Genomic DNA, 26,636 nt, shown 5'->3' with positions numbered 1-26,636 from the left:
GCCTAAGCTCACTATGGTTACTGGGAAGTAATCGCTCCACACACATATGGATAAGTGCTCTATGCCAACAATGAGCACTTAACTGCCTGAACTACTTTTTGGCCTCATTTAACTTGTCCATTTATGAGACTACAGATGCCTTTCTCCTTAGAACCATAAAATTTTAGAGCAGGAAAGGACTTTACAGATCATTTGGTTCAATCTCTTCATTTTATAGATGGAAACAACTGGAACCCAGAGAGGCTTATTAGCCAGCACAAGGTCATATAGCAGGTTTAGTGCAGGCCCAGAAGTAGAACCATGTCTCCTATCTCTCCATACCACGCCTTTTCTGAAAAACAACTATCTCCAAAAAGCTACCCAGTGATCCAAAACACTATTAATTTCTTTCTTCTCCAGTCATGTGGATCACATAGTGTTTGGATGACTTCTGGAAACAAGACACATTTATTATAAAATTTTGACAATATACACTAATCACTAGCACCGGGATACAATGAAATTTGGTAAAAATGGCAGGATGCAGTAGTTAACTGCTGTCCTTGTAAGAGGTCTACCTTTCATACTTCTCCATCCTCCAGCAGACAGTCAGTACTTCTGGGCTGCCCTCAAACTGACACAGGCTCCCATGCGTATGCTTCTCACCCAGTGCATATTCTATGCCAGAGTTGGCTTTCACTGTCAAAAAAAATTAGCTCCTCCTGTGAACCATTATCCCAGGACCATGCATGGTTAATATGCATATTTAAGTTAAGGGCTTCTGAGAAAAAGATCTTAAAACTATATTTATACTAAATCTCATTTGCAAAATTGAATCTGCTTGATACAGCTTTTGTTGTTGTTTGTTTCATTTGTTCTGTTGTTTTGGTTTCTGGTTGGTTGCTTGCTTACTGGTCACAGATGCCGTCCAAATATTATACATGGAAAACCTTACTTCTTAGAATGAGTCAGCTACAACTATCTGTTGCAACGGACAAATCATAAAATGATTTTGTATAGATCATCACATATCTAAGGGCCTTCTGATAATCAGTGAATTAGCTTTCCATGCCTCATGAAGAGCTTCCAAATTACATATAAGTTCCCGAGAACTTGAATTCGTGAGAACAAGATGGGAGGGCAAAGAATATCTTAATTTACTAATTATATTCAGGTTCTTATCCACTTTTCCTATGTGCCTTGAAGGAAATGTGTCTCTCATTACTTTGCTATGCCTTTAATGTCTCTACCCATGTAGTAAAAGGAGTATGTGCCAGAGACCTCCTAGCCACGCAACTGTGCCCACCTGAGATCAAAAGAGCACTGTTGGTGGCTGTGGTCTTTGGGCCTCCCTGCCTCTCACCCCTGCTGTTACTGGTCAGGGTGAATTCCTTGGAAACTCACTGATAGAAATGTAACCAGCTTTCAAGAGAAACAATAACTCTACTTCTAGACAAGCTCAATCCAGCCTCAATGTATATAAATCCTCACTTTTAAAGTTAAGTCATTGATAGTGCTTTTAGTCTCAACCTTACTTCCCCCTACATTATAATTTTTAAAAATTTATCTCAGTCTGTGACGTATGTGGGAGGAGTTATCCACAGAGTCCTTTTCTCTAGGTAAGGCCAGGAGTGATGAGTGCTGTCCAAACACTGTAGTCCTTCTGATTTCCAATATGTTCCAGAGATGTTTGCTGCCAGTTTAAGGAGGAAAAGTGTTGTGTCTTCTTGATATTGGTCCAAAATAAAGTAGGTTGGCTATCAGTTGAGTTGTGAGAAAAGAAACAGACTGTTGGGTGCCCAGGTGGCCCAGTCAGTTAAGTGTTTGACTCTTGGTCTCCCTCAGGTCATGATCTCACCATATGTGGGATTGAGCCCAACATCAGGCTCTTTGCTACAGTGGGGAGCCTGCTTGGGATTCTCTCTCTCTCTCTCTCTCTCTCTCTCTCTCTCTCTCTCTCTCTGCCCCTACCCCCCAGCCCCGTGCTCATGCCTTCTCTCTCTCTCTCTCTCTCTCTCAAAATAAATAAATAAACATTTTTTAAAAAAAGAAAGGACTGTCAAGTGCCATCAAAATATAATGAATGTTATATAAAAATTAAAATAAATGCATCTAGCTAATGTCCCCTTAACAACAAAACTATACCTACATTCTGATTTTTGTTAAGAGGTAACTGGAAGTTTAAATTTACATTATGATTACAGCATTTCTTTTATAAGTTGAAGCACATTACTTTGGTCCATTGAGCAAACTCATTCTTATTCATTGCCTTTTAAAGTTGACATTTAACTTCCACAGCTGTACAGTTGGTAAGAAGCAAAAGAATATTTAATATTAAAGAAAGCAGACTCTAAAACACCACAGCATCCTATGGTATGGAATATCCTATAATTAGTGTACATTAACTGAAAGAAGGAATTACATATGGAATTAGTGAAGGACAGTTGAAGGTACTCATGTATTTATTTCCTTGCTGATAATCAAATAAGACAAACAAGTAATTTGGCAATTCCAACTAAGAAGGACTGATTTTTCTAAAAGACTATGTCTTCCAATGCATTTACCAAAATAGAACTGAGAACTTTTGGTTCTACAAGTCTTGAAGCCCTAAATCAAATAAGATAGGAAAGAGCAATACCTCTCTTCTGTAAGAATTTTCTGTTCAACACCAGAAATAATCTATTCATTCAAGAAATGATTACTATGCAGCTGCTATAGGTCAAGCTCTCTGGTAGGCACGGGGGATGGAGCTGTCATGGTCTTGCCCTTTAGAGGCAAAGACCTTTAGCAAGAAAAGGCAAAGACCTTTAGACCTCTTGCCCTTTAGCAAGAAAGACAAACAGGGATGCAACTAATTGCAACTAAGATGAGTATAGTGTTAGGATAAAAGAAGCACACAGTGCCATGGACACCCACAAGGGATCTACCAAGTCGTAGGGGCTGGGGTGACAGTAGGAAGGGAGGGTCCTTTGGAGGAGGTGACATTTCAGATGAAACTTTACAACTTCAGAGTTAAGATTAACTGTACACATTGCATTTTGCTTCCCAAAAAGCTCCACTAAAATCATATGAAAGAGGCTTTAAAAAAATAAACCCACAAGGATATGAAGAACAGGAAAAGGGACATGAGAAACAAGTTTTGGAAGCTTGGAGAAGATGAACAAACAAGTGGTGTGTGACTTAGCAGAAAGCTGAGTAAGTCCTGAAGCAGCAAAGGACAATTGGGCTGGAGTTGCTGGAGAAGCAGCTAGAGCCGCAGGTCTCTGTCACTCTCCACTGCTGGGTACTGCACCTTCTCTCTTCCAGCAGGAACTAGAAATTTATTCACTAGAAAAGGTAAAAGAGGGGTGCCTGGGGGACTCGGTCAGTTCAGGGTCCGACTTCAGGCTCAGGTCATGATCTCACGGTTCATGGGTTCAAGTCCCATGATGGGCTCTGTGCTGACAGCTTGGAACCTGGAGTCTGCTTCGGATTCTGTGTCTCCCTCTCTCTCTGTCCCTCCCCTGATTGTGCTGTCTGTCTGTTTGTCTCTCCCTCTCTCTCTCTCTCTCTCTCTCTCAAAGGTGAATAAAGATTAAAAAAATAAATTTTTAAAGGGTGAAAGAGAAAGTCATTGATCAACAACATGGTTCAGTGACCATACATAATGAAGGATTAATATTGATGTCCCAGCAAAACACTCTGCTCACTCCAAGAACACAGGTGCCAACCCTTCACCCTTCAGAGGGTCAAATAAGGGAGATTTCTCTGGTGAATCTGACCAGCCCAAGAGGAAAGACTAAAATACTGGCACCAGGGCTTCTGGGGGGTGGGAGGGGAGGGAAGACCCACCTAGATCCTTCCAGTAAAACTCCAAGACAGTAAGTTTCACTCACAGGCTCTTAATCATGAGCAGAAAAGCAAGGATTACCAGACCCCTCAAGAAAGCCTCCAGCACAGATAGATACCATACAAACAAAACCCAAACAGAAACAAAAAAAGCATTTTACATGAAATAGAGACTATGCATGGAGAAAAAAATTTAAGAAAAACAAACTATATCATTAACATCCCCAGATAGATAAGATATTATAGTCATGAAATAAAAAAAGGATCCAATAGGGGCGCCTGGGTGGCCCAGTCGGTTAAGCGTCCGACTTCAGCCAGGTCACGATCTCGCGGTCCGGGAGTTCGAGCCCCGCGTCGGGCTCTGGGCTGATGGCTCGGAGCCTGGAGCCTGTTTCCGATTCTGTGTCTCCCTCTCTCTCTGCCCCTCCCCAATTCATGCTCTGTCTCTCTCTGTCGCAAAAATAAATAAACGTTGAAAAAAAAATTTAAAAAAAAAAAGGATCCAATAAAAACAGAAGGATTTAAACAAACAAACAAACAAACAAAAACAACTCAATAGTAGGGTCGAAGAAACAGAGAGAAGATAGTAAAGAAAAAAATAAAACAGAAAGACAAGAAAAGTAGAGGACCAGGCCAAGCAATTCAACACCCAAATAAAGGATTTCCAAAAAGAAAGAACAGAGAAAATGGAAGGTACAAATCATCAATGAAATCAATTAAGAACATTTCCCTGAATTGATAGAGTTTCTAGACTCAGGTTGCTGAGTGTCTAGCCCAACAGACTTGCACAGCACTTACCACATACACATCAATTACTTTTCTAATTAACTTAATCGTCACTGCAACCCTAGAACATGGACACCTTTATAATTATCATCCTCATTTTACAAATGAAGAAATTGAAATGGCTAAGCCACTTGCCCAAGATCACATAGCTGGTAAGTGGGCAGGGCCAAGATTTGAAGGCAGGTGATGTAGCGGTGGAACCCACTGCATGAGATTACCAGGTAGGATGGAGCATCACTGTAAAATTTCAGAATACACTACAGACAGTTCTATTTGATTTTTTAATACCAGGGGTGTCTATTATTTCCATAGTGCGTGCAGGGCCGCATACTTGACTGAGAACCCAAGGGAACCTGATGTGGACTCCTGTTCCCACCTCCACACACAACTTCCTTCTCTCTGACACCCTGGTCCTACAAGTTTGAGTCACATTCAGAAGTTCTAAAATCCTATTCCTGCTTCCTAACTCAACAGGAATATTGCTCTGCAGTGGGGCTCATCTGCCTGCATCACAGCTGGAAGACATGTTCTCAGAGAGTAAGTCAGGGAGAATGAGATGCCCTCACCCCCATCTCAAGGAGCACAGAGACACACAGTTGCTACCCAACACTTGATGACAGTTGCCTACTATATTTTGCCCGGTTCTATAGTTACTCGTGGCAGGATGGTAAGTCTGCAACCAGTCCTTGTGTCTGAAGATATCTTTGTCTGACCCTCCCATTTAAATAGTTCTAGGTTCAAAATTCTTTTCCTTCAACATTTCAATGTTATGGGTTCGCATCCAGTGTTGCTGTTGGAAAGTTATTTAACGTCAAATTGATTTTTATTATTTTGTCTTATGTTTGCAACTGTTTATTTCCCCAAGTAATAAAGCTTTAAATTCCCGTTCCATTTGTTCCACCAGGTCTGCTTCCTCTGGTATAAGTCACCTATGTCTTGTCATTCTTCATGATGCTTTTTATTCTTTAGATGTGTCATGATATTTTTTAACTAGAACTTTGTCTGTATTATTCCTGAGACTACCAGATGCCTCTGCTTTGATGACCACAAAGGTGGCCCATTGAAAAGGGAGGCCTAGCTCGTGTCTTCACTGTGAGTGAGGGTGATGCGGGTTGAGCACCACTGCTACCGCTCTCTGGGCTTAATGGTGCTTTTTCTCCCTGGCATTTCTTCCTCCTTTACGTGCACTGCCTCGTTCCTCCATATCCAAGATTGCTTTCTCGAACTGGAGTTGGAGGAGACAACTCAGGGGTCTACTGGCCATCTGTGGCTGGAATTACAGATTTCAATGCTGAGATCAGAGTGATTTCAGGGAGGTAGATTGTTGGTATCAAATCATCTAGTATGTAGAGCCCTGGTGTCTCCTTTTCTGTCCTGGACTAAAAATAGTAGACAAAGCCAGTGCAGAAAAATCCAACTTTGAGCTTATACTCCAGGTTTGCAAACACAATAGACAAGACTCTTTGAGCTCCTGCATAAGCCTGGCCCACCAGGCTCAAGACTCCATCTAGAGACTTCAGTCTTTGCCTTCTCTCTTCTCCTCCTCCCCTACTCCATCTCCCAGCCCTCTCTTCCTCTAACCCATCATTTTCTTTAGAGTTTCTCAACGTTTTGATACAGTTGTCAATGTCTGCCTCTGGATTCATTCTGCCTTTCCATGTTGTTGCTAGAATTTCCAGATTTCAGTGCAAGGAAGGGAGCCAGTGGGATTTTTTTTTTTAGCTCATCATCTTCATGGAAGCCAGAAGTCCACCCTCCTCAGGGATCATTTGGAAATACTCCCTGTGGGCCTTCCAGCCCACTTAGATATGCTACAGCAGCCTGTGGGAGACACAGGCCAGGCCAGCCCCACTGCAGCAATCAAGGTTAGAACCTGCATGGTAGAACGCCTGGCCAGAATTTCAAGTGACTGTGAAATGGGGTGTGGGGCATTGTCATTTAGGACATTTCCCACCTCAAGCCCAGGCAGACTGCAAAGTAGCTTAGTTCTAATGCCAGACAGTTGTCACAGGAAGCAAAAACATCTAAATTGCTGGTAATGATGACATGTCCCCATGTCCACACAGCACACAATTCAATACTTAGAATTTTATAGAGCTTGTAAGTACCTATATTTCCGTATCACTTATCTATACGTCATTACAGAAATTATGAAAGTTTGTCTTGTTTACAAAGATGAGTGGAAGATAAATTCATTTCCTGTAGTAACAAGTCATGCCTCCCCAAAATAAATATATTTCTTTTATCAGTAAAAATTAGCAGTCTCTTGCTCTATAGTCCAAGCTCATAACTCATAGTAATGTTCTATAAAGTCACCGCAAACACTGAATTAGCAAACCCCGAACCGTTGCTCTAGGGGAAACACAGGGTTAGGTTCCTGAGAGCCTCTGGCCACAATATTTTCATCAGCCAATTAGTACATGTCCTGGTTTTATCTGCGTTTCTATTTAAAGTCACTTTATTTAATATGCACTATTAATTCATTAACATTGAACATGGCCAACAGCACCATAACTCATGCCTGAAGGAAACTTACCTAATGCACATGTTTTCTCCATAAGTCACATCACAGTCCTCTTGTGCTTGGAACACAAGACAGCACTTTAACATTGCACTTGCAAGCCATTTCAAATAGCAAAATCACCAACAAAAGGCACACGCAAAAAGGCAAAAGTCATTGCAGTAAAAGACTGTGAGAAGGACACTCGGGTACAGTACAAGAGCCAAAATGGGAAGATACAGTTCTACTTTCTTCCAGGTCACCTGGGAACATGCACACTGGTTGGCTCAATTTTTTTTTTTTGCCTTTCTGTGTAGATCCGTGAATGACTGCAACAGCACCCTGAGCATTGATTGATTTGGGGGTTACGAATAAATTATAGCAAGTAGGAGAATTTGCAAATACAGAATCTGCAAATAATGAGGATTGACTATATTATTATTACTAGTGCTTGCATATTGATGGGAAAACAATACTTTTGTTAAAGGAGTCTGTGAAATGCTATGTAAAGGGTATTTTGTTGACTATGTAGACTCCTCATCCCCTCACCTCCGCAAACAAACCTCCTGATTAATTAAGAAGTATTTTGTGCAATCTGCAACAGGTTTAGGGACTACTAACATTTTGCGATGATCTGGTGGGTGTCTAGTAAAGAGAGCTCCAAAGCCAGTAGCAGGCAATCCAGTGTCCCTGGAAACAAAACAATAATTTTTAGAGAATATGTCACACTGACATTTATAAACTTTTATAAACTTTCAGAGCTATACAAAACTTATTTGGGGCTGGATTTTTTAAATCCTTTTTATTTTTTATTTTAATTCTAGTGTAGTTAACATACAGTGTCACGTTAGAGTCAGGAGTCAATACAGTGATCCCACAGTTCCATACAAAGAAAGCAGTATTTTGATTGCAGTTGGCTAATAATCTAGTTATTGAAGCTGCTAAAATGGAGAGTGATACAACAATAGCCAAATTGTGGAAAAAGCCTAAATGTCCATCAACTGATGAATGGATAAAGAAATTGTGGTTTATACACACAATGGAGTACTACGTGGCAATGAGAAAGAACGATATATGGCCCTTTGTAGCAACATGGATGGAACTGGAGAGTGTGATGCTAAGTGAAATAAGCCATACAGAGAAAGACAGATACCATATGTTTTCACTCTTATGTGGATCCTGAGAAACTTAACAGAAAGGGGGAGGGGAAGGAAAAAAAATGAGGTTAGAGTGGGAGAGAGCCAAAGCATAAGAGACTCTTAAAAACTGAGAACAAACTGAGGGTTGATAGGGGATGGGAGGGAGGGAAGGGTAGGTGATGGGCATTGAAGAGGGCATCTTTTGGGATGAGCACTGGGTGTTGTATGGAAACCAATTTGACAATAAATTTCATATATTAAAAAAATAGTGTGTGTATTGATTACATGCTGAAATGATAATATTTGGTACGTGTTAGGTTATATAAAACGTATTGAAATTTAAAAAAATGGAGAGTGAGGGGCGCCTGGGTGGCGCAGTCGGTTGGGTGTCCGACTTCAGCCAGGTCACGATCTCACCGTCGGTGAGTTCGAGCCCCGCGTCGGGCTCTGGGCTGATGGCTCGGAGCCTGGAGCCTGTTTCCGATTCTGTGTCTCCCCCTCTCTCTGCCCCTCCCCCGTTCATGCTCTGTCTCTCTCTGTCCCAAAAATAAATAAAGGTTAAAAAAAAAAATTAAAAAAAAAAAATGGAGAGTGATAGTAAAAGTATGGCTGTAAGTAGGACTGATCAAGCAAATAATGGTGCTTGGTATTGAGATAAGGCTTGTGGTTTTGTATTAATTATAGTAATAAAATTGATAGAACCTATAATTTGGGATATACTTGTTAAACGTAGGGAAAGGATAGTTAGGTCAACAGAAGCTCCTGGATGAACAGGATTACCAGCTGGCTGGAGGTGGGCACACAGTGCAACGTGCTCCAGTACCTGCTTCAACTATTGATTTTGTGAGCAAGGGACACAGTGATGGGGGCAGTAGACAAAATTTTTACCTGAGAAAATACTCTATCAGGAGCTCCAGTTATTAATGGGATTGGTCAGTTTCTGAATCCTCCTTTCAATTATAACTTGTATAATCATGAAGAAAATTATTACAAATGCATGGGTGGTATAGCTGGGGAGGAATTTTTATGATAGATTTTAAAAAGATTTTCATGTCTGCATCTTTCATGCACTTTGCAAAATAAAATGTCCCAACAAGTAAATTAAAAATTCAGCATTTTGTCATTGTTTTCACTGCATTTTCCAATAGTTACAAGATAAGACAAAGTCTATGGATAGAGTTTTCCATGGAAAGGCACTATACCAAGTTTCAGGACTACAGATATGAACAGATAAGAAACAGTTCTATGGGGTGCCTGGGTGGCCCAGTTGGTTAAGTGTCCAACTCCTGACTTCAGCTCAAGTCATGATCTCACAGTTTGTGAGTTCGAGCCCCACATCAGGCTCTGTGCTGGCAGCACCCCTGCTTGGGATTCTTTCCCTCTCTCTCCCTCTCTCTCTGCCCCTCCCCTGCTCACACTCTGTCTCTCTCAAAAATAAATAAACGTTAAAAAAAATTTAAAAAAAGAAACAGTTCCCACTTTCAAGGAACGATTTCAAGGGAAACACACATACATATAAATAAGTAGAATGTAAGTCCAACTGTTATGTAGAGCATTAACAAAATGCTCAGAGGGCAAGAATATAAGAGCAATTAATCCTGATTGACAGCTCACCTAATTTTTACTGCTTGTCAGGCAATATTTCTATGAACATTTCATACTTCTTTACACCTAAACTTCCCAACAACCTTATGAAGTAGATGCTGATTTTAATTCCCATTTTAAAGGTTGAAAAACTGAAGATTATAGATACTGTTTACTTTCACAAGTAAATGGTGGAGATGGTGTTCAAACCTAAATAGTCAGAACACTGACCAGAAAAAAAAAATGTGTAAAGAGGACCCAGAATGGGTAATGCTGATTGGCAAACACTTGAAGGAAAGGGAATTCTAGACAGGGGGAACAGCATGAACAGAAAGCACAGGAGATTGAGATGTGTTCACCGTGCTTGATGTGTTCCTGTAATGGGTATCCAGGGCCACTGCACCTCCTCACTGCTCATCCAGACCCTGTCCTGCACATATATGTTCTGTAAGTGAAGGAAAGTATTAAGAATACCTTTCAATAATCCCAGAGCTCATTGTTTCTTCATTCAGTAAAGCCTTTCTCTTTATTGTAGCCAATTCTCTGTTTAAATAAACTTGTGCCATTTGTTCATGTGTTTCTGATATCCAAATCTGGAAAAATAGAAGCTACATATGAGAAAAGTAAATACATTGCCAAAAATGGTCAGTTACTAAAATATTTTTGTTGAAGTACATTACTGATTATTTTTTTAAGAGAGAGAGAGAGAAAGGGAGTGCGCGTGTGTGTGAGCAGGAGGAGGAGTACAAGGAAAGGGGGAGAGAGAGAATCTCAAGCAGGCTTCACACTCAGTGAGGAGCCCCACTTGGGGCTTGACCCAACAACTCTGGGATCATGACCTGAGTTGAAATGAAGAGTCAGATGCTTAACTGACTGAGCCACCCAGGTGCCCCAAAGTATATATTGATTGTAATTGTTGACGCTGTTGACATTAAAAAATAAGTAATACCTTTGGGCGCCTGGGTGGCTTAGTTGGTTAAGTGTCCAGCTTCAGCTCAGGTCATGATCTCACAGTTTGTGGATTTGAGCCCCACACCAGGCTCTGCACTGACAGCTCAGAGTCTGGAGCCTGCTTGGGATTCTCTCTCTCTCGCCCTCTCTCTACCCCTTCCCCACTTGTGCACACTCTGTCTCTCTCTCTCTCTCTCTCTCTCTCTCTCTCTCTCTCTCTCTCTCTCTCTCTTAAAAATAAATAAACTTAAAAAAATACCTCTTAGCAGTCAACGATTTCATTGTAAATATGTGAAAACGCCAATTCCTTACTATGTTACTGGAAAATAAAAAAATCAAATTGGTTGTTTCTATGAAATGCCTTCAACTAAATACTGCTTTCTCCTTTCTTCTCAAGGATCATATATGTTAATTTCTCTAAGTAAGAAAATGTTTGTAGCAATTGCTTTGTAAATCACATGGGACTTCAGATACCAGCACCAGCAATGAGCACCAGCAGCAGCAGCACCATCATCATCCATTCTCTATCAAGGATGACTCAACAAGCTATCAAGCAATTACTCCTATGAGAAAAACCTGCAAATTGCAAGATGTCCTCAAACCAATTGAAGAAGCATCAGGGGTAACATCTAGGGGATCTTACGAACAAAAATTGGCATTGAGTATTGAATATTTTTTCCATTCCAAACTCTAGAAGATCATGAATGTGGAGATTCACAGCAGATAGGCAGAACTCACCACGACCAAGAGAACCCATTACTTTCCCCAAACCTGAAGACTAACCTCCCTAAGACATCCAATGAAGTCCTAGATCACACTAATACCATATATATAATGTATATATACACATATATATACACATACCCATATATATATGTGTGTGTGTGTATATATATATATATATATATATGTATATATATATATATATATACATATATATATATATATATTTTTTTTTTTTTTTAAAGAGAGAGAAAAATCTCTGTTTAGATATTTGGAGACTTGAACTGCAAGAGTATCTTAGCTATAGTCAAATACCCATGGCCCACTTTGGGTCAGTAGAATAAGGTTCTGCTGTAAGTGGGAGCCTACCCTACTCAAAGCAGTTTTATAGTCTCTGGTCCTGGTTCCCTGGTCTACTCCATGGCTCTATAGATCCTTGGCTTCTCTGACCAATGTTCTCTAAGGCCTCAACCTCCTGAATCACCAGCCACCCAGCCCAATTTCTCAGCTCTGACTCCTTATACCCTTTGCTCAACTACTCTTCCTCATAGATTCCCAGGTTCACAAGTCCATGGTAAAAGACACTGTATTATTGAGCTTCATATTATATACTTTAACAAAAAAATAAGACATTTACTCTGGGAAAAAAATTACTATGCACAATTTTGTTTTAATGAGTAAGGTTGACCCAAAAATTAACCTTAGATAATGCTCTGGTCATATTCAGCAGTAAAATATTTCAACATTTTCAATCAATCAACACCTTTGAAAATTATATGAAACGAAGATATTTGCAAACATGAAATAATGAGGAGTTAAAAGAAAAACAGATGATAGCATTAGTGGATTTAAGTTTATTGACTGAGTATTAAGCACTTCATAGGCATGATTTCATTAAATACTGAAAGCAATCCTATGAGTCTTGTGTATCAATCGTAGTCACAGAAAGAAAAGAACAATCAAATGGGTAACTGAGTAGAGTTTAATGAAAGATCAGTTTATAAAAGTGTGGCCAGCATTCAGAAAATGTTGAAGCACCCTGAGGGTAGCAATTGTGGAGAGCCATAGGGTAGAGCAGTTACTGGAAACTAGTAAGGCCTATAGCTGTAAAGAGAAGGTCACTTGGTACTTGTGGGTTTCAGAACAGACATACGGTATCTTAGTCCATTTGGATTGCCCTTATAAATGCCATAAACTGAGTGACTTATAAACAACAGAAATTTATTTCTCACAGTTCTGGAGGCTGGGAACTCCAAGATCAAGGCACCAGCAGTGGCTGGTGAGAGCCTACTTCCTGGTTGATGGACAGCCATCTTTTCACTGTACCCTCACACGGCAGAAGGAGGGAAGGAACTCTCTGAGGTCTCTTTTATTAGGGCACTAATCCCATTTCTGATTCCATCCTCATGACCTGATCACTTCCCAAGGACCTACCTCCTAATTTCATCACCCTGGGGGTTAGGATTTCAACATTTGAGTTTTGGGGGCACATAAACATTCAGTCTATAGCCCACAGCCACTGCCAAACCATGGCCCTGCAGGGAGAAAATCACAGAATAAATGTCCAAGCTAACTCGCCCACCACCTCTGATCATCTGTGAGTGCCTTCCACAAGCTAATCTGAACAGAAAGCCAGAGGACAAGGAAGCTCATCAAAGCCATCCATAAAGATCAGCTTCTGGGCACAGAGCAAGGTTGAGAAGGGTGGAAAGTAGATCTGAAGGGAGAAAAGAAGAACACTTGGCATAGTTTTTCTTCATTTTAGGGAAGGGAAAACTGAAGCTGAAACAGATTAAGTAACACCTAGGTAAACCAGTGAGAAGGTAGAAGTTACACAATTCAAAACATGCAATCTGACTCATTCATTGATCAATCCATATCTATGAAATTCCAGGCTAGAATAGTAAACTAACTCCAGAGTCTCTACTGACTATAGCTTAGTGAGTTGCAGTAAAGCCTGGGGATAATGGTAATAACAACAGCACATGTCAGATGCTATTCTAAATGTCTTCACGTTAAGTGTTCATGAAAACTCTAATATCCCCACTTTACACTGGAAAAAATAAAGACACAAAAAGTTTTAGACTCTTGATCAAAGTTACAAGCTAGTAAGTGGTGGAGCCAAAGGTCCAAGAGAAGCCATCTGCCTCCAGAGCCCAGTCCGAACCTTTGTTTCCTGTATCAGGGGCAAATGTTGTCCCCCAATTTCATCAATAATAGAACATCAAAATTTCAGGTGGGCATATGGTGTTTCAAACTACATTTTCTAGTGTCCTTTATTTAAAAAAAAAGTTTTTAAAGTTTTAATTTAAATTCCAGTTAGCTAACTTACAGTGTCATATTAGCTTCAGGTGTACAATATAGTGATTTAACACATCCATACGACACCTGGTGCTCAACGTAACACGTAAACTTCTAGTCTCCTTTATATGTAAATAGAACTAGTGACTGGTTCTGAACAACGAGACATAAATGGAAGTAAGTTATACAACCTCCAGGAAAGGTCCTGCTTCTGTTTTTCTCTTCCTGCTGTCTGAAATGTGAACATAATGATAGGCTTCTAGCCACCATGTTGGACTCTGCACAAAGGATGGCAGAGTAGAAAGCTGGAAGGAATAGGTCTCTGACAATCTGCGTGACTTCCACGCCAGTCCTGACCTGCTATCCTCCAGACTCTTTACGGGAAAGAATAAAACCTTATGTGAACAGCCACTGTTGATCTGTGGTTTCTGTTGCATGTGGGCAAACCTAATCCTACACCATTTTAATGTGAAAAATCACTTTGGCCTAGAAATGTTCATAACCTGACATAAGGGTGCATAATTTATAAAAGCACTACCATATGCTTAAAAGTCTTTTGGGCTCTCTATATACATATATATATCACAAACTGGAGATTGGCAATTTGGTGTGTGAGATAGCTAAGTTAACAGAGCACAAACTCACAGGATAATCACTAAAATTTCCATTAAATTTGCATAATAAAATCTAGCTTGAGTCAAATGATAATCTAAAAAATATCTAATGTGTGTATAGGAAGTTTGCTTCATAACTTTATTCTTATTCCCCATTTTCCTATCAATTTTTCTTAAAGTCCCAACTTGTAATCTTCCAAGATGAACTCTTCCTGTATGTACAGCATTTAAGAAATCCCAGTAGACATGTAACCTGGGTAACTGGCACAGGGAAAGAGAAAGTCATTTATGACTGCCCCTCAAGTTCCACATTTGAGGGTAAACAGACTCTTTCTGCCGTGGATGACTTACGTACAGAAGAATCTCTCTTGGGAAGATTCATTTCAGATGATCACTAATTGACATTTCTTTCTTATGTTGCTTATCGGGTCCCCAGAAAGCAGACTCCTCTGACTCATACTGAAGGAAATGCAGATATTTTCCTTTTCTATAAATATTTTTTAAATGTTTATTTATTTTTGAGAGAGAGACAGAGCATGATCAGGGGAGGGGCAGAGAAAGAGGGAGACACAGAATCAGAAGCAGGCTCCAGGCTCTGAGCTGTTAGCACAAAGCCTGACGCAGGTCTCGAACTCATGAACTGTGAGATCACGACCTGAGCCAGAGTCAGACACTTAACCAACAAATACCCAGGTGCCCCTGCAGATACTTTTCAAGTCAAGTTCCCTCTCTGATGCCACAGGCTGCTTTGGGAATAAGTCAGAGCTCAGTCAACCAAGTTTCCCAACTTCAGGGTAATACTTAATCAAATTCCCTGCCCAGAATGAAGTAGCTTATCCTATGGGGATAGGAGGGGTCGAACTCAGCACAGAAATTCTCTCCAAATTCCAAATACTCTCAGCCAGGTCTCTTTAATTTCAGCCTTTTCTTTCTTTCTTTTTTTAATCTTCAAGGTGGATAAGGGACCAAGAGGCTCAAAACCAGTCACTGCCCCCAAATGCTTCGCATGTTCTATGTGACAGATTTGGCACCTCACTCTGGAATACTTAAGTTGGCATCTATTATCACAGATCTTCAGTCATAACTGAAGAGTTTAGTTTTACCCTGTAAAACAGCACTTCCCCTGTCAACTGTAGCTTTCTTGTACTATTGCCAAAAAATCATCATCATCAAGTAATATTGAGACTTTGTTAAAAGTCTTTATCTTTACGGGTACCTGGGTGGCTTAGAAGAGGATGCTTGGGATTCTCTGTCTCCCTCTCTCTCTGCCCCACTCGTGTGCACTCTCCCTCTCTCGAAAATTAATAAATTAACTTTTAAAAAGTCTTTACCTTAAAAAAAAGGATGATTCTTATTTCTCAGCAGTTTTGCTCTTGTAAATTCTGGCTCTGTTTTCATGTCTAGGAGAACTCAGCAGCTCCACATACAGATTCTTTAAAGGACCTCGAGAGAAGCAGAGAGGCCCCCTTCCCATCATTATTTTAAACAACTGGGACTCATGGGGCACAATCAGAAAAATGATTTCACTCTTTTTTTCCACTACTTGTTCAATCTTTTCTTATGATCACTGTCAGATAACAAAACTGTTTCTTTTAACAAAAACAGTCTCAGTTAAGTAATTAATATTAGTAGAATAATCACAAGAGGGCATTTTAGTTGTTGTCTGAGGGAAGGAAAAAACAGAGCAAGTGAAGAAATAGAAAATCAGCCAAACCTCCCTACATGGACACACTTCCCTCTACGGACTTCCCTGGCCTGGAGCACACTCTAACTGGAGGAGGAGAAAATCTTTTGCCTTCAATGAAATTTATCATTTTGATGAGATACTTTAATTAGTGAAATGTGACCAATAGACCTCCTATTATCTGAGAGTGAGCACAAAAATTATAAAATATGTACAACATTTTATCCAGGGACACCAGAAAGAAGTAACTCCACAAAGTAGGGTGAATAGAGAGTGGGGACAAAGAATATGTGTGTGGGGGGGCGTGTGATTGCATCTTTTGAGTCCCATTTGTTCAACATAACAGTGGCATGTGCTTAAGCAAACTAATATACTGAAAAAGTAAAATCTAGTTTCTCTAAAAGTTAAATTAGGCATGATTGTTGATACCGAAAAAGAATTGTGAAGGAGAGTGATGGATCAAAATGGCAGACGCCTGTGCTCATTTTGTCCCAAATCCCTAGAAATGGCAGAGAAGATATGCTAGAATAAATAGGTCCACAATATCATGTGCTGATATTGGAAAAGACACTCCAGAGTAGACCCTCGAGAGGACGCTGGAACTGGTGGCATCAGCTCTAAGTCCAAAGATTATGGAAACATGAAGCAGGAGGACGCCCTCACTCCACAGCCCGCTATCCCCAAACATCTTCCTTTTTCCTGGTTTAAGTGGTTCTCCTCCAATGGTATTTAAAATTATTTCATTTACAAAAATTTGATCCATATGCCTCTTACAGGTATGCTCTTTTCAGAGCTGAGTGCAAGAAACATCTGTAAGACTATAGAGGCCAAAACACTATTCTATGTCAAGCAAGAAAAAAAAAATACCTGAACCAATTAAGTAAATTATAATTGATTTTCTCAGATCTGGTAGAATTATATGCCTTTATATCCCTTTTAGGTCATCAGTTTTTAAATGTCATACTTCCATCCACTAAATCAGTTCATATTTGAGACCTACTTGGCTGTTCTCTATCACTTCATAAAATGAATGATAGCACACTTTTGTACTATTCACTTATTTTCCATTTTAAAGTCCAAAATGACTGTAATGCTATTAATAGTAATATTAGCCTAATTTGCTCATCCATGTTGTCCTTTTAGTTCCAAAAATGCCTTGGCATTGATCCATTAGCTGTATAAGAAAATCTGTTTAGTAAAATCACTCATGGTTTTCCTTGTTCTTTTATGTCTGATAAGTTCTCAGCTCTATGACACAGCATCAAATGTACGTTGTACTTAATTCTTCTGAGTTTACTTCCTCAGAAGAAGTCTTACATACTGATTGTGACACAGCCTTTAGAAGTGGTGTGAGAATCCTTAGGTGAGGGGCTTTGCAAGTGAAGAAGCAATGACAGAAGGACTCCTGAGCATTTTAGTTTACATGGGACTCACTCTGGTACAGCTAAGCAGCACCTGAATAAAGTTTAAATAAAATACCAAGACAAAACACTACAGTTTAAAATACAATTTCCCATAATTTGTTAGACGAGTAAAATAATCAGAGAAACTCCAGTGGCTCGAATGACTGCTCCCCTGTGAATCTGCAGCCCCATGGCCCCACTGGGTCTCCCCAAGCCTGAAGGACCACCACGGTAGGAATTTGATTATGCCACCACTGAAACCTGACTGGCATGTTTCCAGATTTCACCAACAAAGGGTTCTTTAGATTCAGTTCAAGAGCTTCACTGTGGCCTCCTTCACTAGGAAGCCATCCATGATCCTCCCCTCAGCCCATTTCAGTTCAGGTGTCCCTGTCAGCATCCTGATCTTCTCCCTATCATAGCATCCGTCGTACACTTAGCCACTGTGGTTGTAAACCTGCATCGTCTCACAAGCCTGTGAATTCCTGATGTACAGTGACCTTGTTCCAAATTATGTTTCTTACCCCAGCACTTAGCAAAATAATAGGGCCTTAATACATATTTGTGGAATATCTTCATTCCTCCCTCCCTCCCTCCTTCCCTTTTTTCTTCCCTTCATTCCTTCTTGCCTTCCTCCTCCTCTTCCTCCTCCTTCTTCTTCCTCTTTTGCCTTTTTCCTTCTTTTCTTCCTTCATTCCTTCCTTCCACAGATGTTTATTAAGCACCCACTGTATACCAGGCACCATTCTAGGAACTGGAGATACAGCAGAGAACAAAACAGACCAGTCTTTTCTCTTATGGAGCATGTGTTCTAGTCAAGTAATTTAAATTCCACGAAGAAAACTAAAAGAAGGGAAGGGGATAGAGAGGGGTGATGTGGCCTACTCTTTTATACACAAATGGACAACTAGTTCACTGAGTAGGTGGGACTTGTAAGTAGGTGCAATCAATAAACAAATCTATTCTTCCTCCATCACTGCTCATCCATAGTCCTTTGGAGAGATGGATTCTTTCTTACGCTCCTTGATGAAATATAGAACAGTTGCCACCACTTTATGGTCACTCTCAGCTAATATAAACATCTTCTGGCTCCTTCTGTCCCAGGAGGAATCTAACTGAGGTAAGTAAAATACCCAGTCCCAAGTACTGGCCAAAACTCCATTTAAAATGAAAGTTTCATTTAAAATTTCTGTACCTTGGGTCAGCTTTAGCTTGGCATAACTCAGTAGGAAAAGGGGGCACATTTAGCTTCTTCTCAGTTGTCCCCCTTAAACTTCTTTCCTACTCCTCAACTCCCTCTGGCTTCTGGAGGGTTTAAGATGAGTGAGTGGGGATATGAGGAAGAGAGAGGTAAATGCAAGAAAAATGGAAGTATCATCTTGTTTTGGTTTCCTCTGGGCATGTCTGAAGTCTGACCCTCTCCAGCATTGATTGATGTTCGAAACAGACCTCCTTGAGATATTCTGTTGGATATTAAGACCCCTTCTGGAAATATTCAGTGGTTATGTTCCATGACACAGGCTGCCACTGTCTGGACTTAACTGTCCTTCCTCAGCCCCTGGGAACCCAGTCAATGTCCCTTAAATCCCTACATGAGGGGCTCTTGGGCAGGTTCTGAGATGACTCCCTGTCATCTTTCTCTTCTACATGGCCCACATCTGATCCCCAAAAGCCACCTCTGGGCCTGAGTACTCATTTATCTTTGTCCCACCAATAATGTACAGGTAGCTAGTTCCTCTCTTTCTGCTCTGCTGTTTCAGACAGATCACCCGAACCTCATATCTGTAACTTCACCAGGGAGATGAGACTCACAGTACACCTTTTCCAAAACCCTGTTTCTTCTCTCAAACTCTACTTTTGGCTTCTTGGATTTCAATCCTCTTGTATCCTTCATGTGAGTGCTGGCCTAAGGGCACCATCTTTGGGGGCCCCACCCAAGTGGCCTAATATTTCACTTTGGCACATGGGACTATGTTTTTGTTTGTGGCCTTTTGGAGTTTCAGCCAAAATGTAGACACAAAGAAAGGCTAATTTAAAAGCCCGGTACAAACAAACAATGCTCACAATAGCCCCAGCTACAGCATATATGGGCAAGGAGAACTTCATGCAGCAGAAGAGAAATGCTGGTGGACATAAAAAGCAACCACTCAGCAGCAATACTGCAAAAATCCAAAACTGCTAAGAAGACATTTAGGAAAAGAGACATATGGGAATAGGGCTAGCTGGCATGTGTGTAGACGTAATTCAGCAAACAGGATAGAGGTTATAGATAAGATGTAAGAAACCAATGCCCCAACACATATGCACTGAGATGTACATAATGCCCAAGTCAGAGGACGAAAGCCAATCAGGTTCATTTTCTGCAGGGAGGATGCAGTGTTGGGGGTTAAAAAGACCACTGGGCTAGGGGTGGAACAACTTAGTGCTCCAAGAGGCAGTTGGAGAAGTATTTAAGATCTTAGATTCTGTAATCAGAGGGGAAAAATAGATTTTAAATTTTAATACAACTTTATAGCTGTTTGACTTTGAACAAGTCATTTAGCTTCACTTGACCTCAGTCTCCTCATTTACACAACGTGGGCCACTCAGAGGGCCAACCTGAAGATTGGTCCAGACTCTGAGATAAAGTCAGAATCGATCCTATTGAATCGATCCTGTTGAATTGAATTGATCCTGTTGCATCAGTAGGATGCAATTCATGAAGCAACTTCATTTTAATCATACTGCCTCTTCCAGCCCCCATGGATGGCTAGTTCTTTCCTTTCACTTAATGGAAATTTTAAGCAAGTCCCATAATGCTTCTAGGTCCCTCAATCTCAAGAAGGATCTCATTTTAGTTATGAAATTTTCCAGTCCAGTGACATAATCAAAACTTCTAACTGTATTAGATTTAAACTTCTCACTTTTCCAACTGGGGGGTGCTTTAGACGTAGAATCCTGCAGCAGGTGGGCCTTGCTGTTTCACATGTGTCATATACCTGGAACCCAAGTCATCTAAATTCCAGGACACAAATATTAATCTGTCTCATTCCCTTGAAAACTGAGGAAGGAAAACCTCTCAATTGAGGAAGAAGGGGCATCCAACCCACAAATAAATAAAGCCTTCCTGAACTCTAGACTCTAGTCTTCAAGGACATAATCACTCATACTGGCCTAACCTGGCTTAGAATATCTTAGCAGGTGCCTCGATGGTCTAGGATCTTGCTTTAGGAAGTGTGGTTTTCACCAACTATTGAGAGTATCCTAGTGTTTAGGCCTCTATCAAAACTCTGTGGCAAGAGGAAAAACTCATCCTTACTCCTGCTATATCCAGCATCACACCCGACATATGAAAATATGAAGGTTCTGTGCCTGTATCCCTCTCCTTTTTACACCTGGGACCTTGGGGGGAATCACTGAATATCAGTGAGTCTAGGTTTAGAACTGGAATAATAATATCTTTCTTGTCAACTTTATAACTTTGTTGAGAAGAGCAAGAAACAAGATGGATGAACCAGTGCTTTATACACAAAAATACACAAAAATGTAACTTACTATTAAGATATGAGAATAGCATCAGAAATAGTTGACCCATTGATCTATTTTCATTCCTATCAATATACCTATAAACCTGGAAGAAGAAGCACACAGTTTCAACGACCATGAACAAAATAAAATATTATCTAATTTATACATCCTCTATTAAACCTGAGTCTTGATTGCTATGATGTGTAGATGGAACAGAATGAATGTTTGAGGTTCCTACATCTCATAGTTCACCTCATCTCACATCCTCCCACAACCCAGAGGCCAAGAACATTTTCATTGAGAAATCAAAAATAAATGGTTTTTAAGAGCCAAAGATGCTAGGGGCGCCTAGGTGACTCAGTCGGTTAAGCGTCCGACTTCGGCTCAGGTCACGATTTTGCAGTTCACGAAATCGAGCCCTGTGTCGGGCTCTGTGCTGACAGCTCAGAGCCTGGAGCCTGCTTCGGATTCTGTGTCTCCCTCTCTCTCTCTGCCCCTCCTCTGCTCATGCCCCACCCCACCCTCTCAAAAAAAAAAAAAAAAAAAGAGTCAAAGATGCTAAATGCACGCCAGGTAATGCCTGCTTTGCCCAACTTGCTCTTGTCCTGACCATGTAGCCCCGCGCTCAAGAAAGCAAGGCAAAGCTGGCTCTGGTGTAATAGGGCAGAGTGGCTATTGACAGAGTTGAGCATCAGACTTGGGAACCCCTCCATGTACTGGCTAGTAACCAAAAGGCGGCTTGGTGCAAGGTAGAAGGGCAATGTGGGAACTGAAGAAACTATCAGAATGCCCTTGAGATTGGAGCTATAGGGGCAAGAAGGCAATGAGCAGCAAAACAAAATAAGGATGCCAATGAGACAGTGTGTGTGTGTGTGTGTGTGTGTGTGTGTGTGTGTGAAAGGGGAGGGGGAGGATGTCTTGCTTTAGACCTGTCTTTGTTCCTGTGACTGTCCTTGATTCCATAGCCAGATACCTGCATCTTTGTAGTAAGTCCCCATTTTTCAGGCTGTCCTTATCATTCTCTGTCCATTGCAAGTATAAAAGGCAGGAAGGTAACAAGCATGGGCCCTGATAGGCTAATTCGTTCCCATAACCCTGGAGAACTGAGAATCTTCTAGCTCCATTTCCAATATGGAATTACTCATCTTACTGGGCTTGCCTTATTTCAAGCTAGCCCTGACTTTGGGGGCAGAATGTGATGCAAACCCAGTCTTCTGAACACATTCACATGTGTCCTAGTCAAATTATCAGCTCTTCAGGCCCCAAAGCCATCCTATAAGGCTGAATTGAGTCTTTAGGCAGTCCTAAAGCTCTTAACATGGTAGGACACAATTTGGGAGTCTCTGGAGAGGTGAGCTCCTGCCTTACACTGATTGGGCAGGCACCAAAATAGCCAAGGAGTAAGCCACTCACGGCAATTCAAATAGGAAGTACTTGTGCAGTGAATATTCCTTTAGGAATTGGATCATACAAACGTTAGGAGAATAATACCAGCATGTTTTAATAAGTCACAACTCCACCACCTTAAGACAAATACAAAAGACTTGAAATCAAAGAACTGGATTCAAACTCTCACTCTGCCACTCCCAGCTGTTTGACTTTGAGTAAGTCACTTAACTTCTAGGAGTTTCTCCCCATCCGTAAAATAGAAACAATAATACCTACTGCACAGGGTTATTGTGAAGGTTAAAGGAGACATTGAACAAAATGCTGTGGCTACAGCAACAGCATCATAAGAGCACTAATAATTTCTTGAGTGCTCACTATATGCTAGGTACTGAGGTAAGCACTTTATTTGCTTTATCTCATTGAATTTTCCCAATAATAACTTTATGAACTGTGCACATTTACAGGTAAGGACACTGAAGCACACAGTGACTAAGTCACCTGCCTAAGTAACCAACATAGCTTAGGAGGGTGGCACAAAGTGCTTGCACCTTTACTTTTCCATGTTTCACCTGGAAGAAGATTCCACTTAAAGGAAATCAGGGGCACCTGGGTGGCTCAGTCGGTTAAGCATCGGACTCTTGACTTAGACTCAGGTCATGATCTCACAGTTTGTGAGTTGGAGCCCCACATTGGGTTCTGTGCTAGCAGCACAAAGACTACTTGGGATTCTCTCTCCCTCTGTCTCTGCCCCTCCCCTGCTCGTGCTCGCTCTCTCTCTCAAAATAAATAAATAAACATTTAAAAAAATTTTAAAATAGAAGAAATCAGTAGCAATTACTTACTGGGGGTTCATTGGTTCCAAGTCGCCAATATGTTGAATTACACAGTTTTTTTATTTCCTCGGGACCTTCGATATCATAATCTTTGGGATAGGCTTCTCTGTCATGGTGCCTGAGAAAATAAATTAGAATCTGTTAAGAGATAAATCTTATTTATCATGTATTGCTTTAAAACAATTTTTTAATGATCCAATGCAAATTTACCATATTTATGACATTGCTTTAATTACAAATTCACTGGATGTGGGATATATAAAGTATTTTCCACCTCTTTTCAAGTAATGCTGAGGCTATTTTCTAAAAACAACTTAGCACATACGATAAAACTAATAGTATCACAAGCACAATACTTATCCAACACAGCAATTACTCAGTGACTCCAATGAACTGAAACTTATTCAATAATGTAGATTATTTACCAAAAGTAAATTCAAAAATAAGACATAGTAATAAATTAAAAAGGCAATTTGTCACATTAGAAATTTTTTCTACCATCAATTTCTTTTTTTCAAAATGAGAAAGAGAAAAGTATCTGTTAAATGGATTCATAACATGTGCTTCTGGCTTTTAAAGAGAGTTTAAAGAAGGTTGACAAACATAAGCTGAAAAAACATGTAGATGGAAGAGGGAAAAATATTCCAAACATCTTGACTACAAGGGTGGATAGAAATAATAATAATGGAGGGATTGGGGAATAGGGAAGGAAAAAGGAAGTGAAGTGGCCTACAGAAGAAGTATCTATTTTTGGCCTTGTTATTGAGGGAATACAGGGAATACAGGGCTAAGATTATGTAAGGGACACTGAGGTACTCAAGAATTCATCCATCCATCCATCCACCCATCCACCCATCCATCCATTCAATTGTCTATTCATTCAGGAAATATTTTAAGTACCTACTACATGCCAGGAGGGGATGCCATGGAAAACAACCCTAATGCAGTCCTTGCCTTCAGTTGCTCACAGCCAAGCAAGAAACACGGGCAAACAAGAAAATTCTACAATGGGCGCAGGGTTGTGGAAGCAGAATAGCATCCACTCACCTGGATGGGGCACCGAGAATCCAAGTCAGGAGGCCCTAGGCCCACCTCATCCCACTGTTTTGGGACTGGGCCCCTACACTACATTCAAACTATACCCTTGCTTCCCCACCTCTGAGAGCAGAGCAGAGAACTGCATAGAACACAGCAGAGAGAGAGCCCAGGGTAGAGCAGCAGAGCTCAGGCATGTGAACTCTCTGCCTTCCTAACATCTGAGCATTAAGTTGCAAAACACTAAAAGCATTTTGGTACCATATCAGCATTTTTAGAGAGCCTCACAGGAAACTCTCACTTAAATCCTTAGGGGGGAATATTGAACATCAAAAACCAGGAGTGAGAGAGTGAATGGGGCCATGGGTTTGAGTCATTGCTCAGGTCCTAGCTGTGTGATGTTGGGCAAGTCACTTAATGTTTCTGTGCTTTCATTTCCACAGTGTAAAATGAGGACAGACGTAATACCCATGAGATTTTTGCAAAATGAAAAAAATAAAAGCAGAAGATCCTTTATTACTGTCAAGCACCATAAACACCTATGTATAGTGAATACTAATCCACCAAATTTTTGGTGTACAAGAATTGCAACTTTAGTTTTTCCATAATTGTACTTAATTTCTTTTCCAAATGCTCATATTGCCAAGATGGAAAAACCTTAATCTTGGTCAATTATGGATCCCTTCCAATTCTCAAGAGCTTGTGTGATGCTGCAATGCCAAGAATCCATTTCTGTTGTCATCATCTCTCCCTGCTGACATCCGTGGAAACCTCCTCATTCTCCTGTGGTCTTCTAGTATGGATCCACACAGATCTCTGCTCTGCCCTCCTGGTCCTGCCACATCGACTCTGTGTAGACTGGCACTCTGCCACAAGCATGCCATTTTCTAGGCCACCAAGAACCTTCTTGTGTCCCTCTCCACCCAGGGTTCCTGGAAGCCAAATGCCATCCCTAAGCTGTTTGCCTGGCCCATCAATGTTTCATGGTCCCACCACATTGGGCTTGGGAGGCACACAGAAGCCCCACAGTTCAACACCTCCAAAATCATTACCCGGGAATAGAGGGCTAGGCAGTGACAGGGCCCACCTGCTCAGGGATTTCTATAAGGTCTTAATTCCAATTTGGAGGTCCCAGACAAACCCACAAGCTCTCGGCTTCTCTGGTGCCCTCCATCTTCAGTCCATGAACTCTTCATCTCCCAAGGGACGGGGCACCCCGGCCCTTCATCTCCTCTTCCAAATCTAGGGCATCATCCTAAAACCCATCGTAAAACCCATGCTTTTGAACCCAGAAGCCAAGAACTTGGTGTTTTTATTGCTTTCTATGTCTTTCTTCCCTGAGGCAATAAAACCAGACTATCTCCCGGGGAGCATGAGAATGAAGGGGAAAAAGATAGTTAACATTTCATTGTGTGACCCTCAGTGCTCACTTCTTTACTGGTTACCACAGACACAGTGCCCAGGGTACACAGTACCTTTAGGGTCCCACAAGAGTGCTTTAATAATTTTTTAATCATAAAATAAGAATATAATCCATCTTAGATTGTAGCCATCTTTCTACCAATGTAATCATAAACTATCATTTTTAACTTTTTTTTTTAAATGGAGGAAAGGAGCTCATGAAGGCAAAGATAGTTAATGTCCATGAAAATCAGAATGCGGTCCTGATTATGCCACCATATATTTTAAGTTGTATTATAACTAGATTATTACAAAAGATGCAGATACGTTTACTTAACAGCAATCTCAGTACTAAAAGTCCAGCACTGAAAACACGAATCTATAATGAAAATGTTTCTGGGGAGGACTGCGCTAATGCAACTGGCATTTCCTAGGGTCTGCCAGCTGCCCGTGAATGTGGTGCCCACAGCCCCCTGTAAGTTATGAGAGATAGACAACTAAAGAAGACCTGCCCCTACTTCTCAGAGGCTGCCAGCCGAGCGAAGAGAAATATGGGTGTTTAAAAATTATAAAGTATATAGAATAGAATATAAATATAAAATATATATTTAGTACATACTAAATATATTATATAATATATATAATACTATACTATATATACTATATACTATATACACTATATACTATTTACTATAGTATATATAGTATGGTATTATACCATACTATAAAATATATACAGTAAAAGTGATTAGGGTATTATAAAGGAAATGAGAGACTTAATTAATTCCCTGATTATTTTGTCAGGTGAATATTGGCTTGTGCCTCAGTTTCTCTGACATGAACTGAGAATCATACACTGAGGAAACAACTGAACCAATAGATTGAGAGTCTTAAGTGAAAAGTGACATGTCAACGCAAAATACTATTATATGTAATAATATTTTGTCTTTCTACACTATGCTTTACTTGAGAGTTTTCA

General features: G+C 40.5%; 1 protein-coding gene across 5 annotated transcripts in view; it reads right to left on the bottom strand.

The window, feature by feature from the left end:
• MAMDC2 (MAM domain containing 2) overlaps positions 1–26,636 on the bottom strand; it is a 350,523-nt gene that overhangs the window by 302,908 nt on the left and 20,979 nt on the right. For 3 of the 5 annotated variants that reach the window (XM_019815750.2, XM_045042700.1, XM_045042699.1), the window contains exons 2-4: positions 23,231–23,339; positions 10,291–10,424; positions 7,715–7,783 (exon numbers count right to left, since the gene is read on the bottom strand). In XM_019815750.2, the coding sequence (XP_019671309.1) occupies positions 7,715–7,783; positions 10,291–10,424; positions 23,231–23,339 (312 nt within the window). The remainder of the gene's footprint in view (positions 1–7,714; positions 7,784–10,290; positions 10,425–23,230; positions 23,340–26,636) is intronic. The other 2 variants (XM_003995375.5, XM_011288224.4) reach the window with 1 other exon arrangement.

This window comes from Felis catus, chromosome D4 (genome assembly GCF_018350175.1).
Source record: "Felis catus isolate Fca126 chromosome D4, F.catus_Fca126_mat1.0, whole genome shotgun sequence".
Lineage (NCBI taxonomy): Eukaryota > Metazoa > Chordata > Mammalia > Carnivora > Felidae > Felis > Felis catus.
Note: the sequence above shows the minus strand (reverse complement) of the source record. Positions and strands in the feature narration are given on the sequence as shown.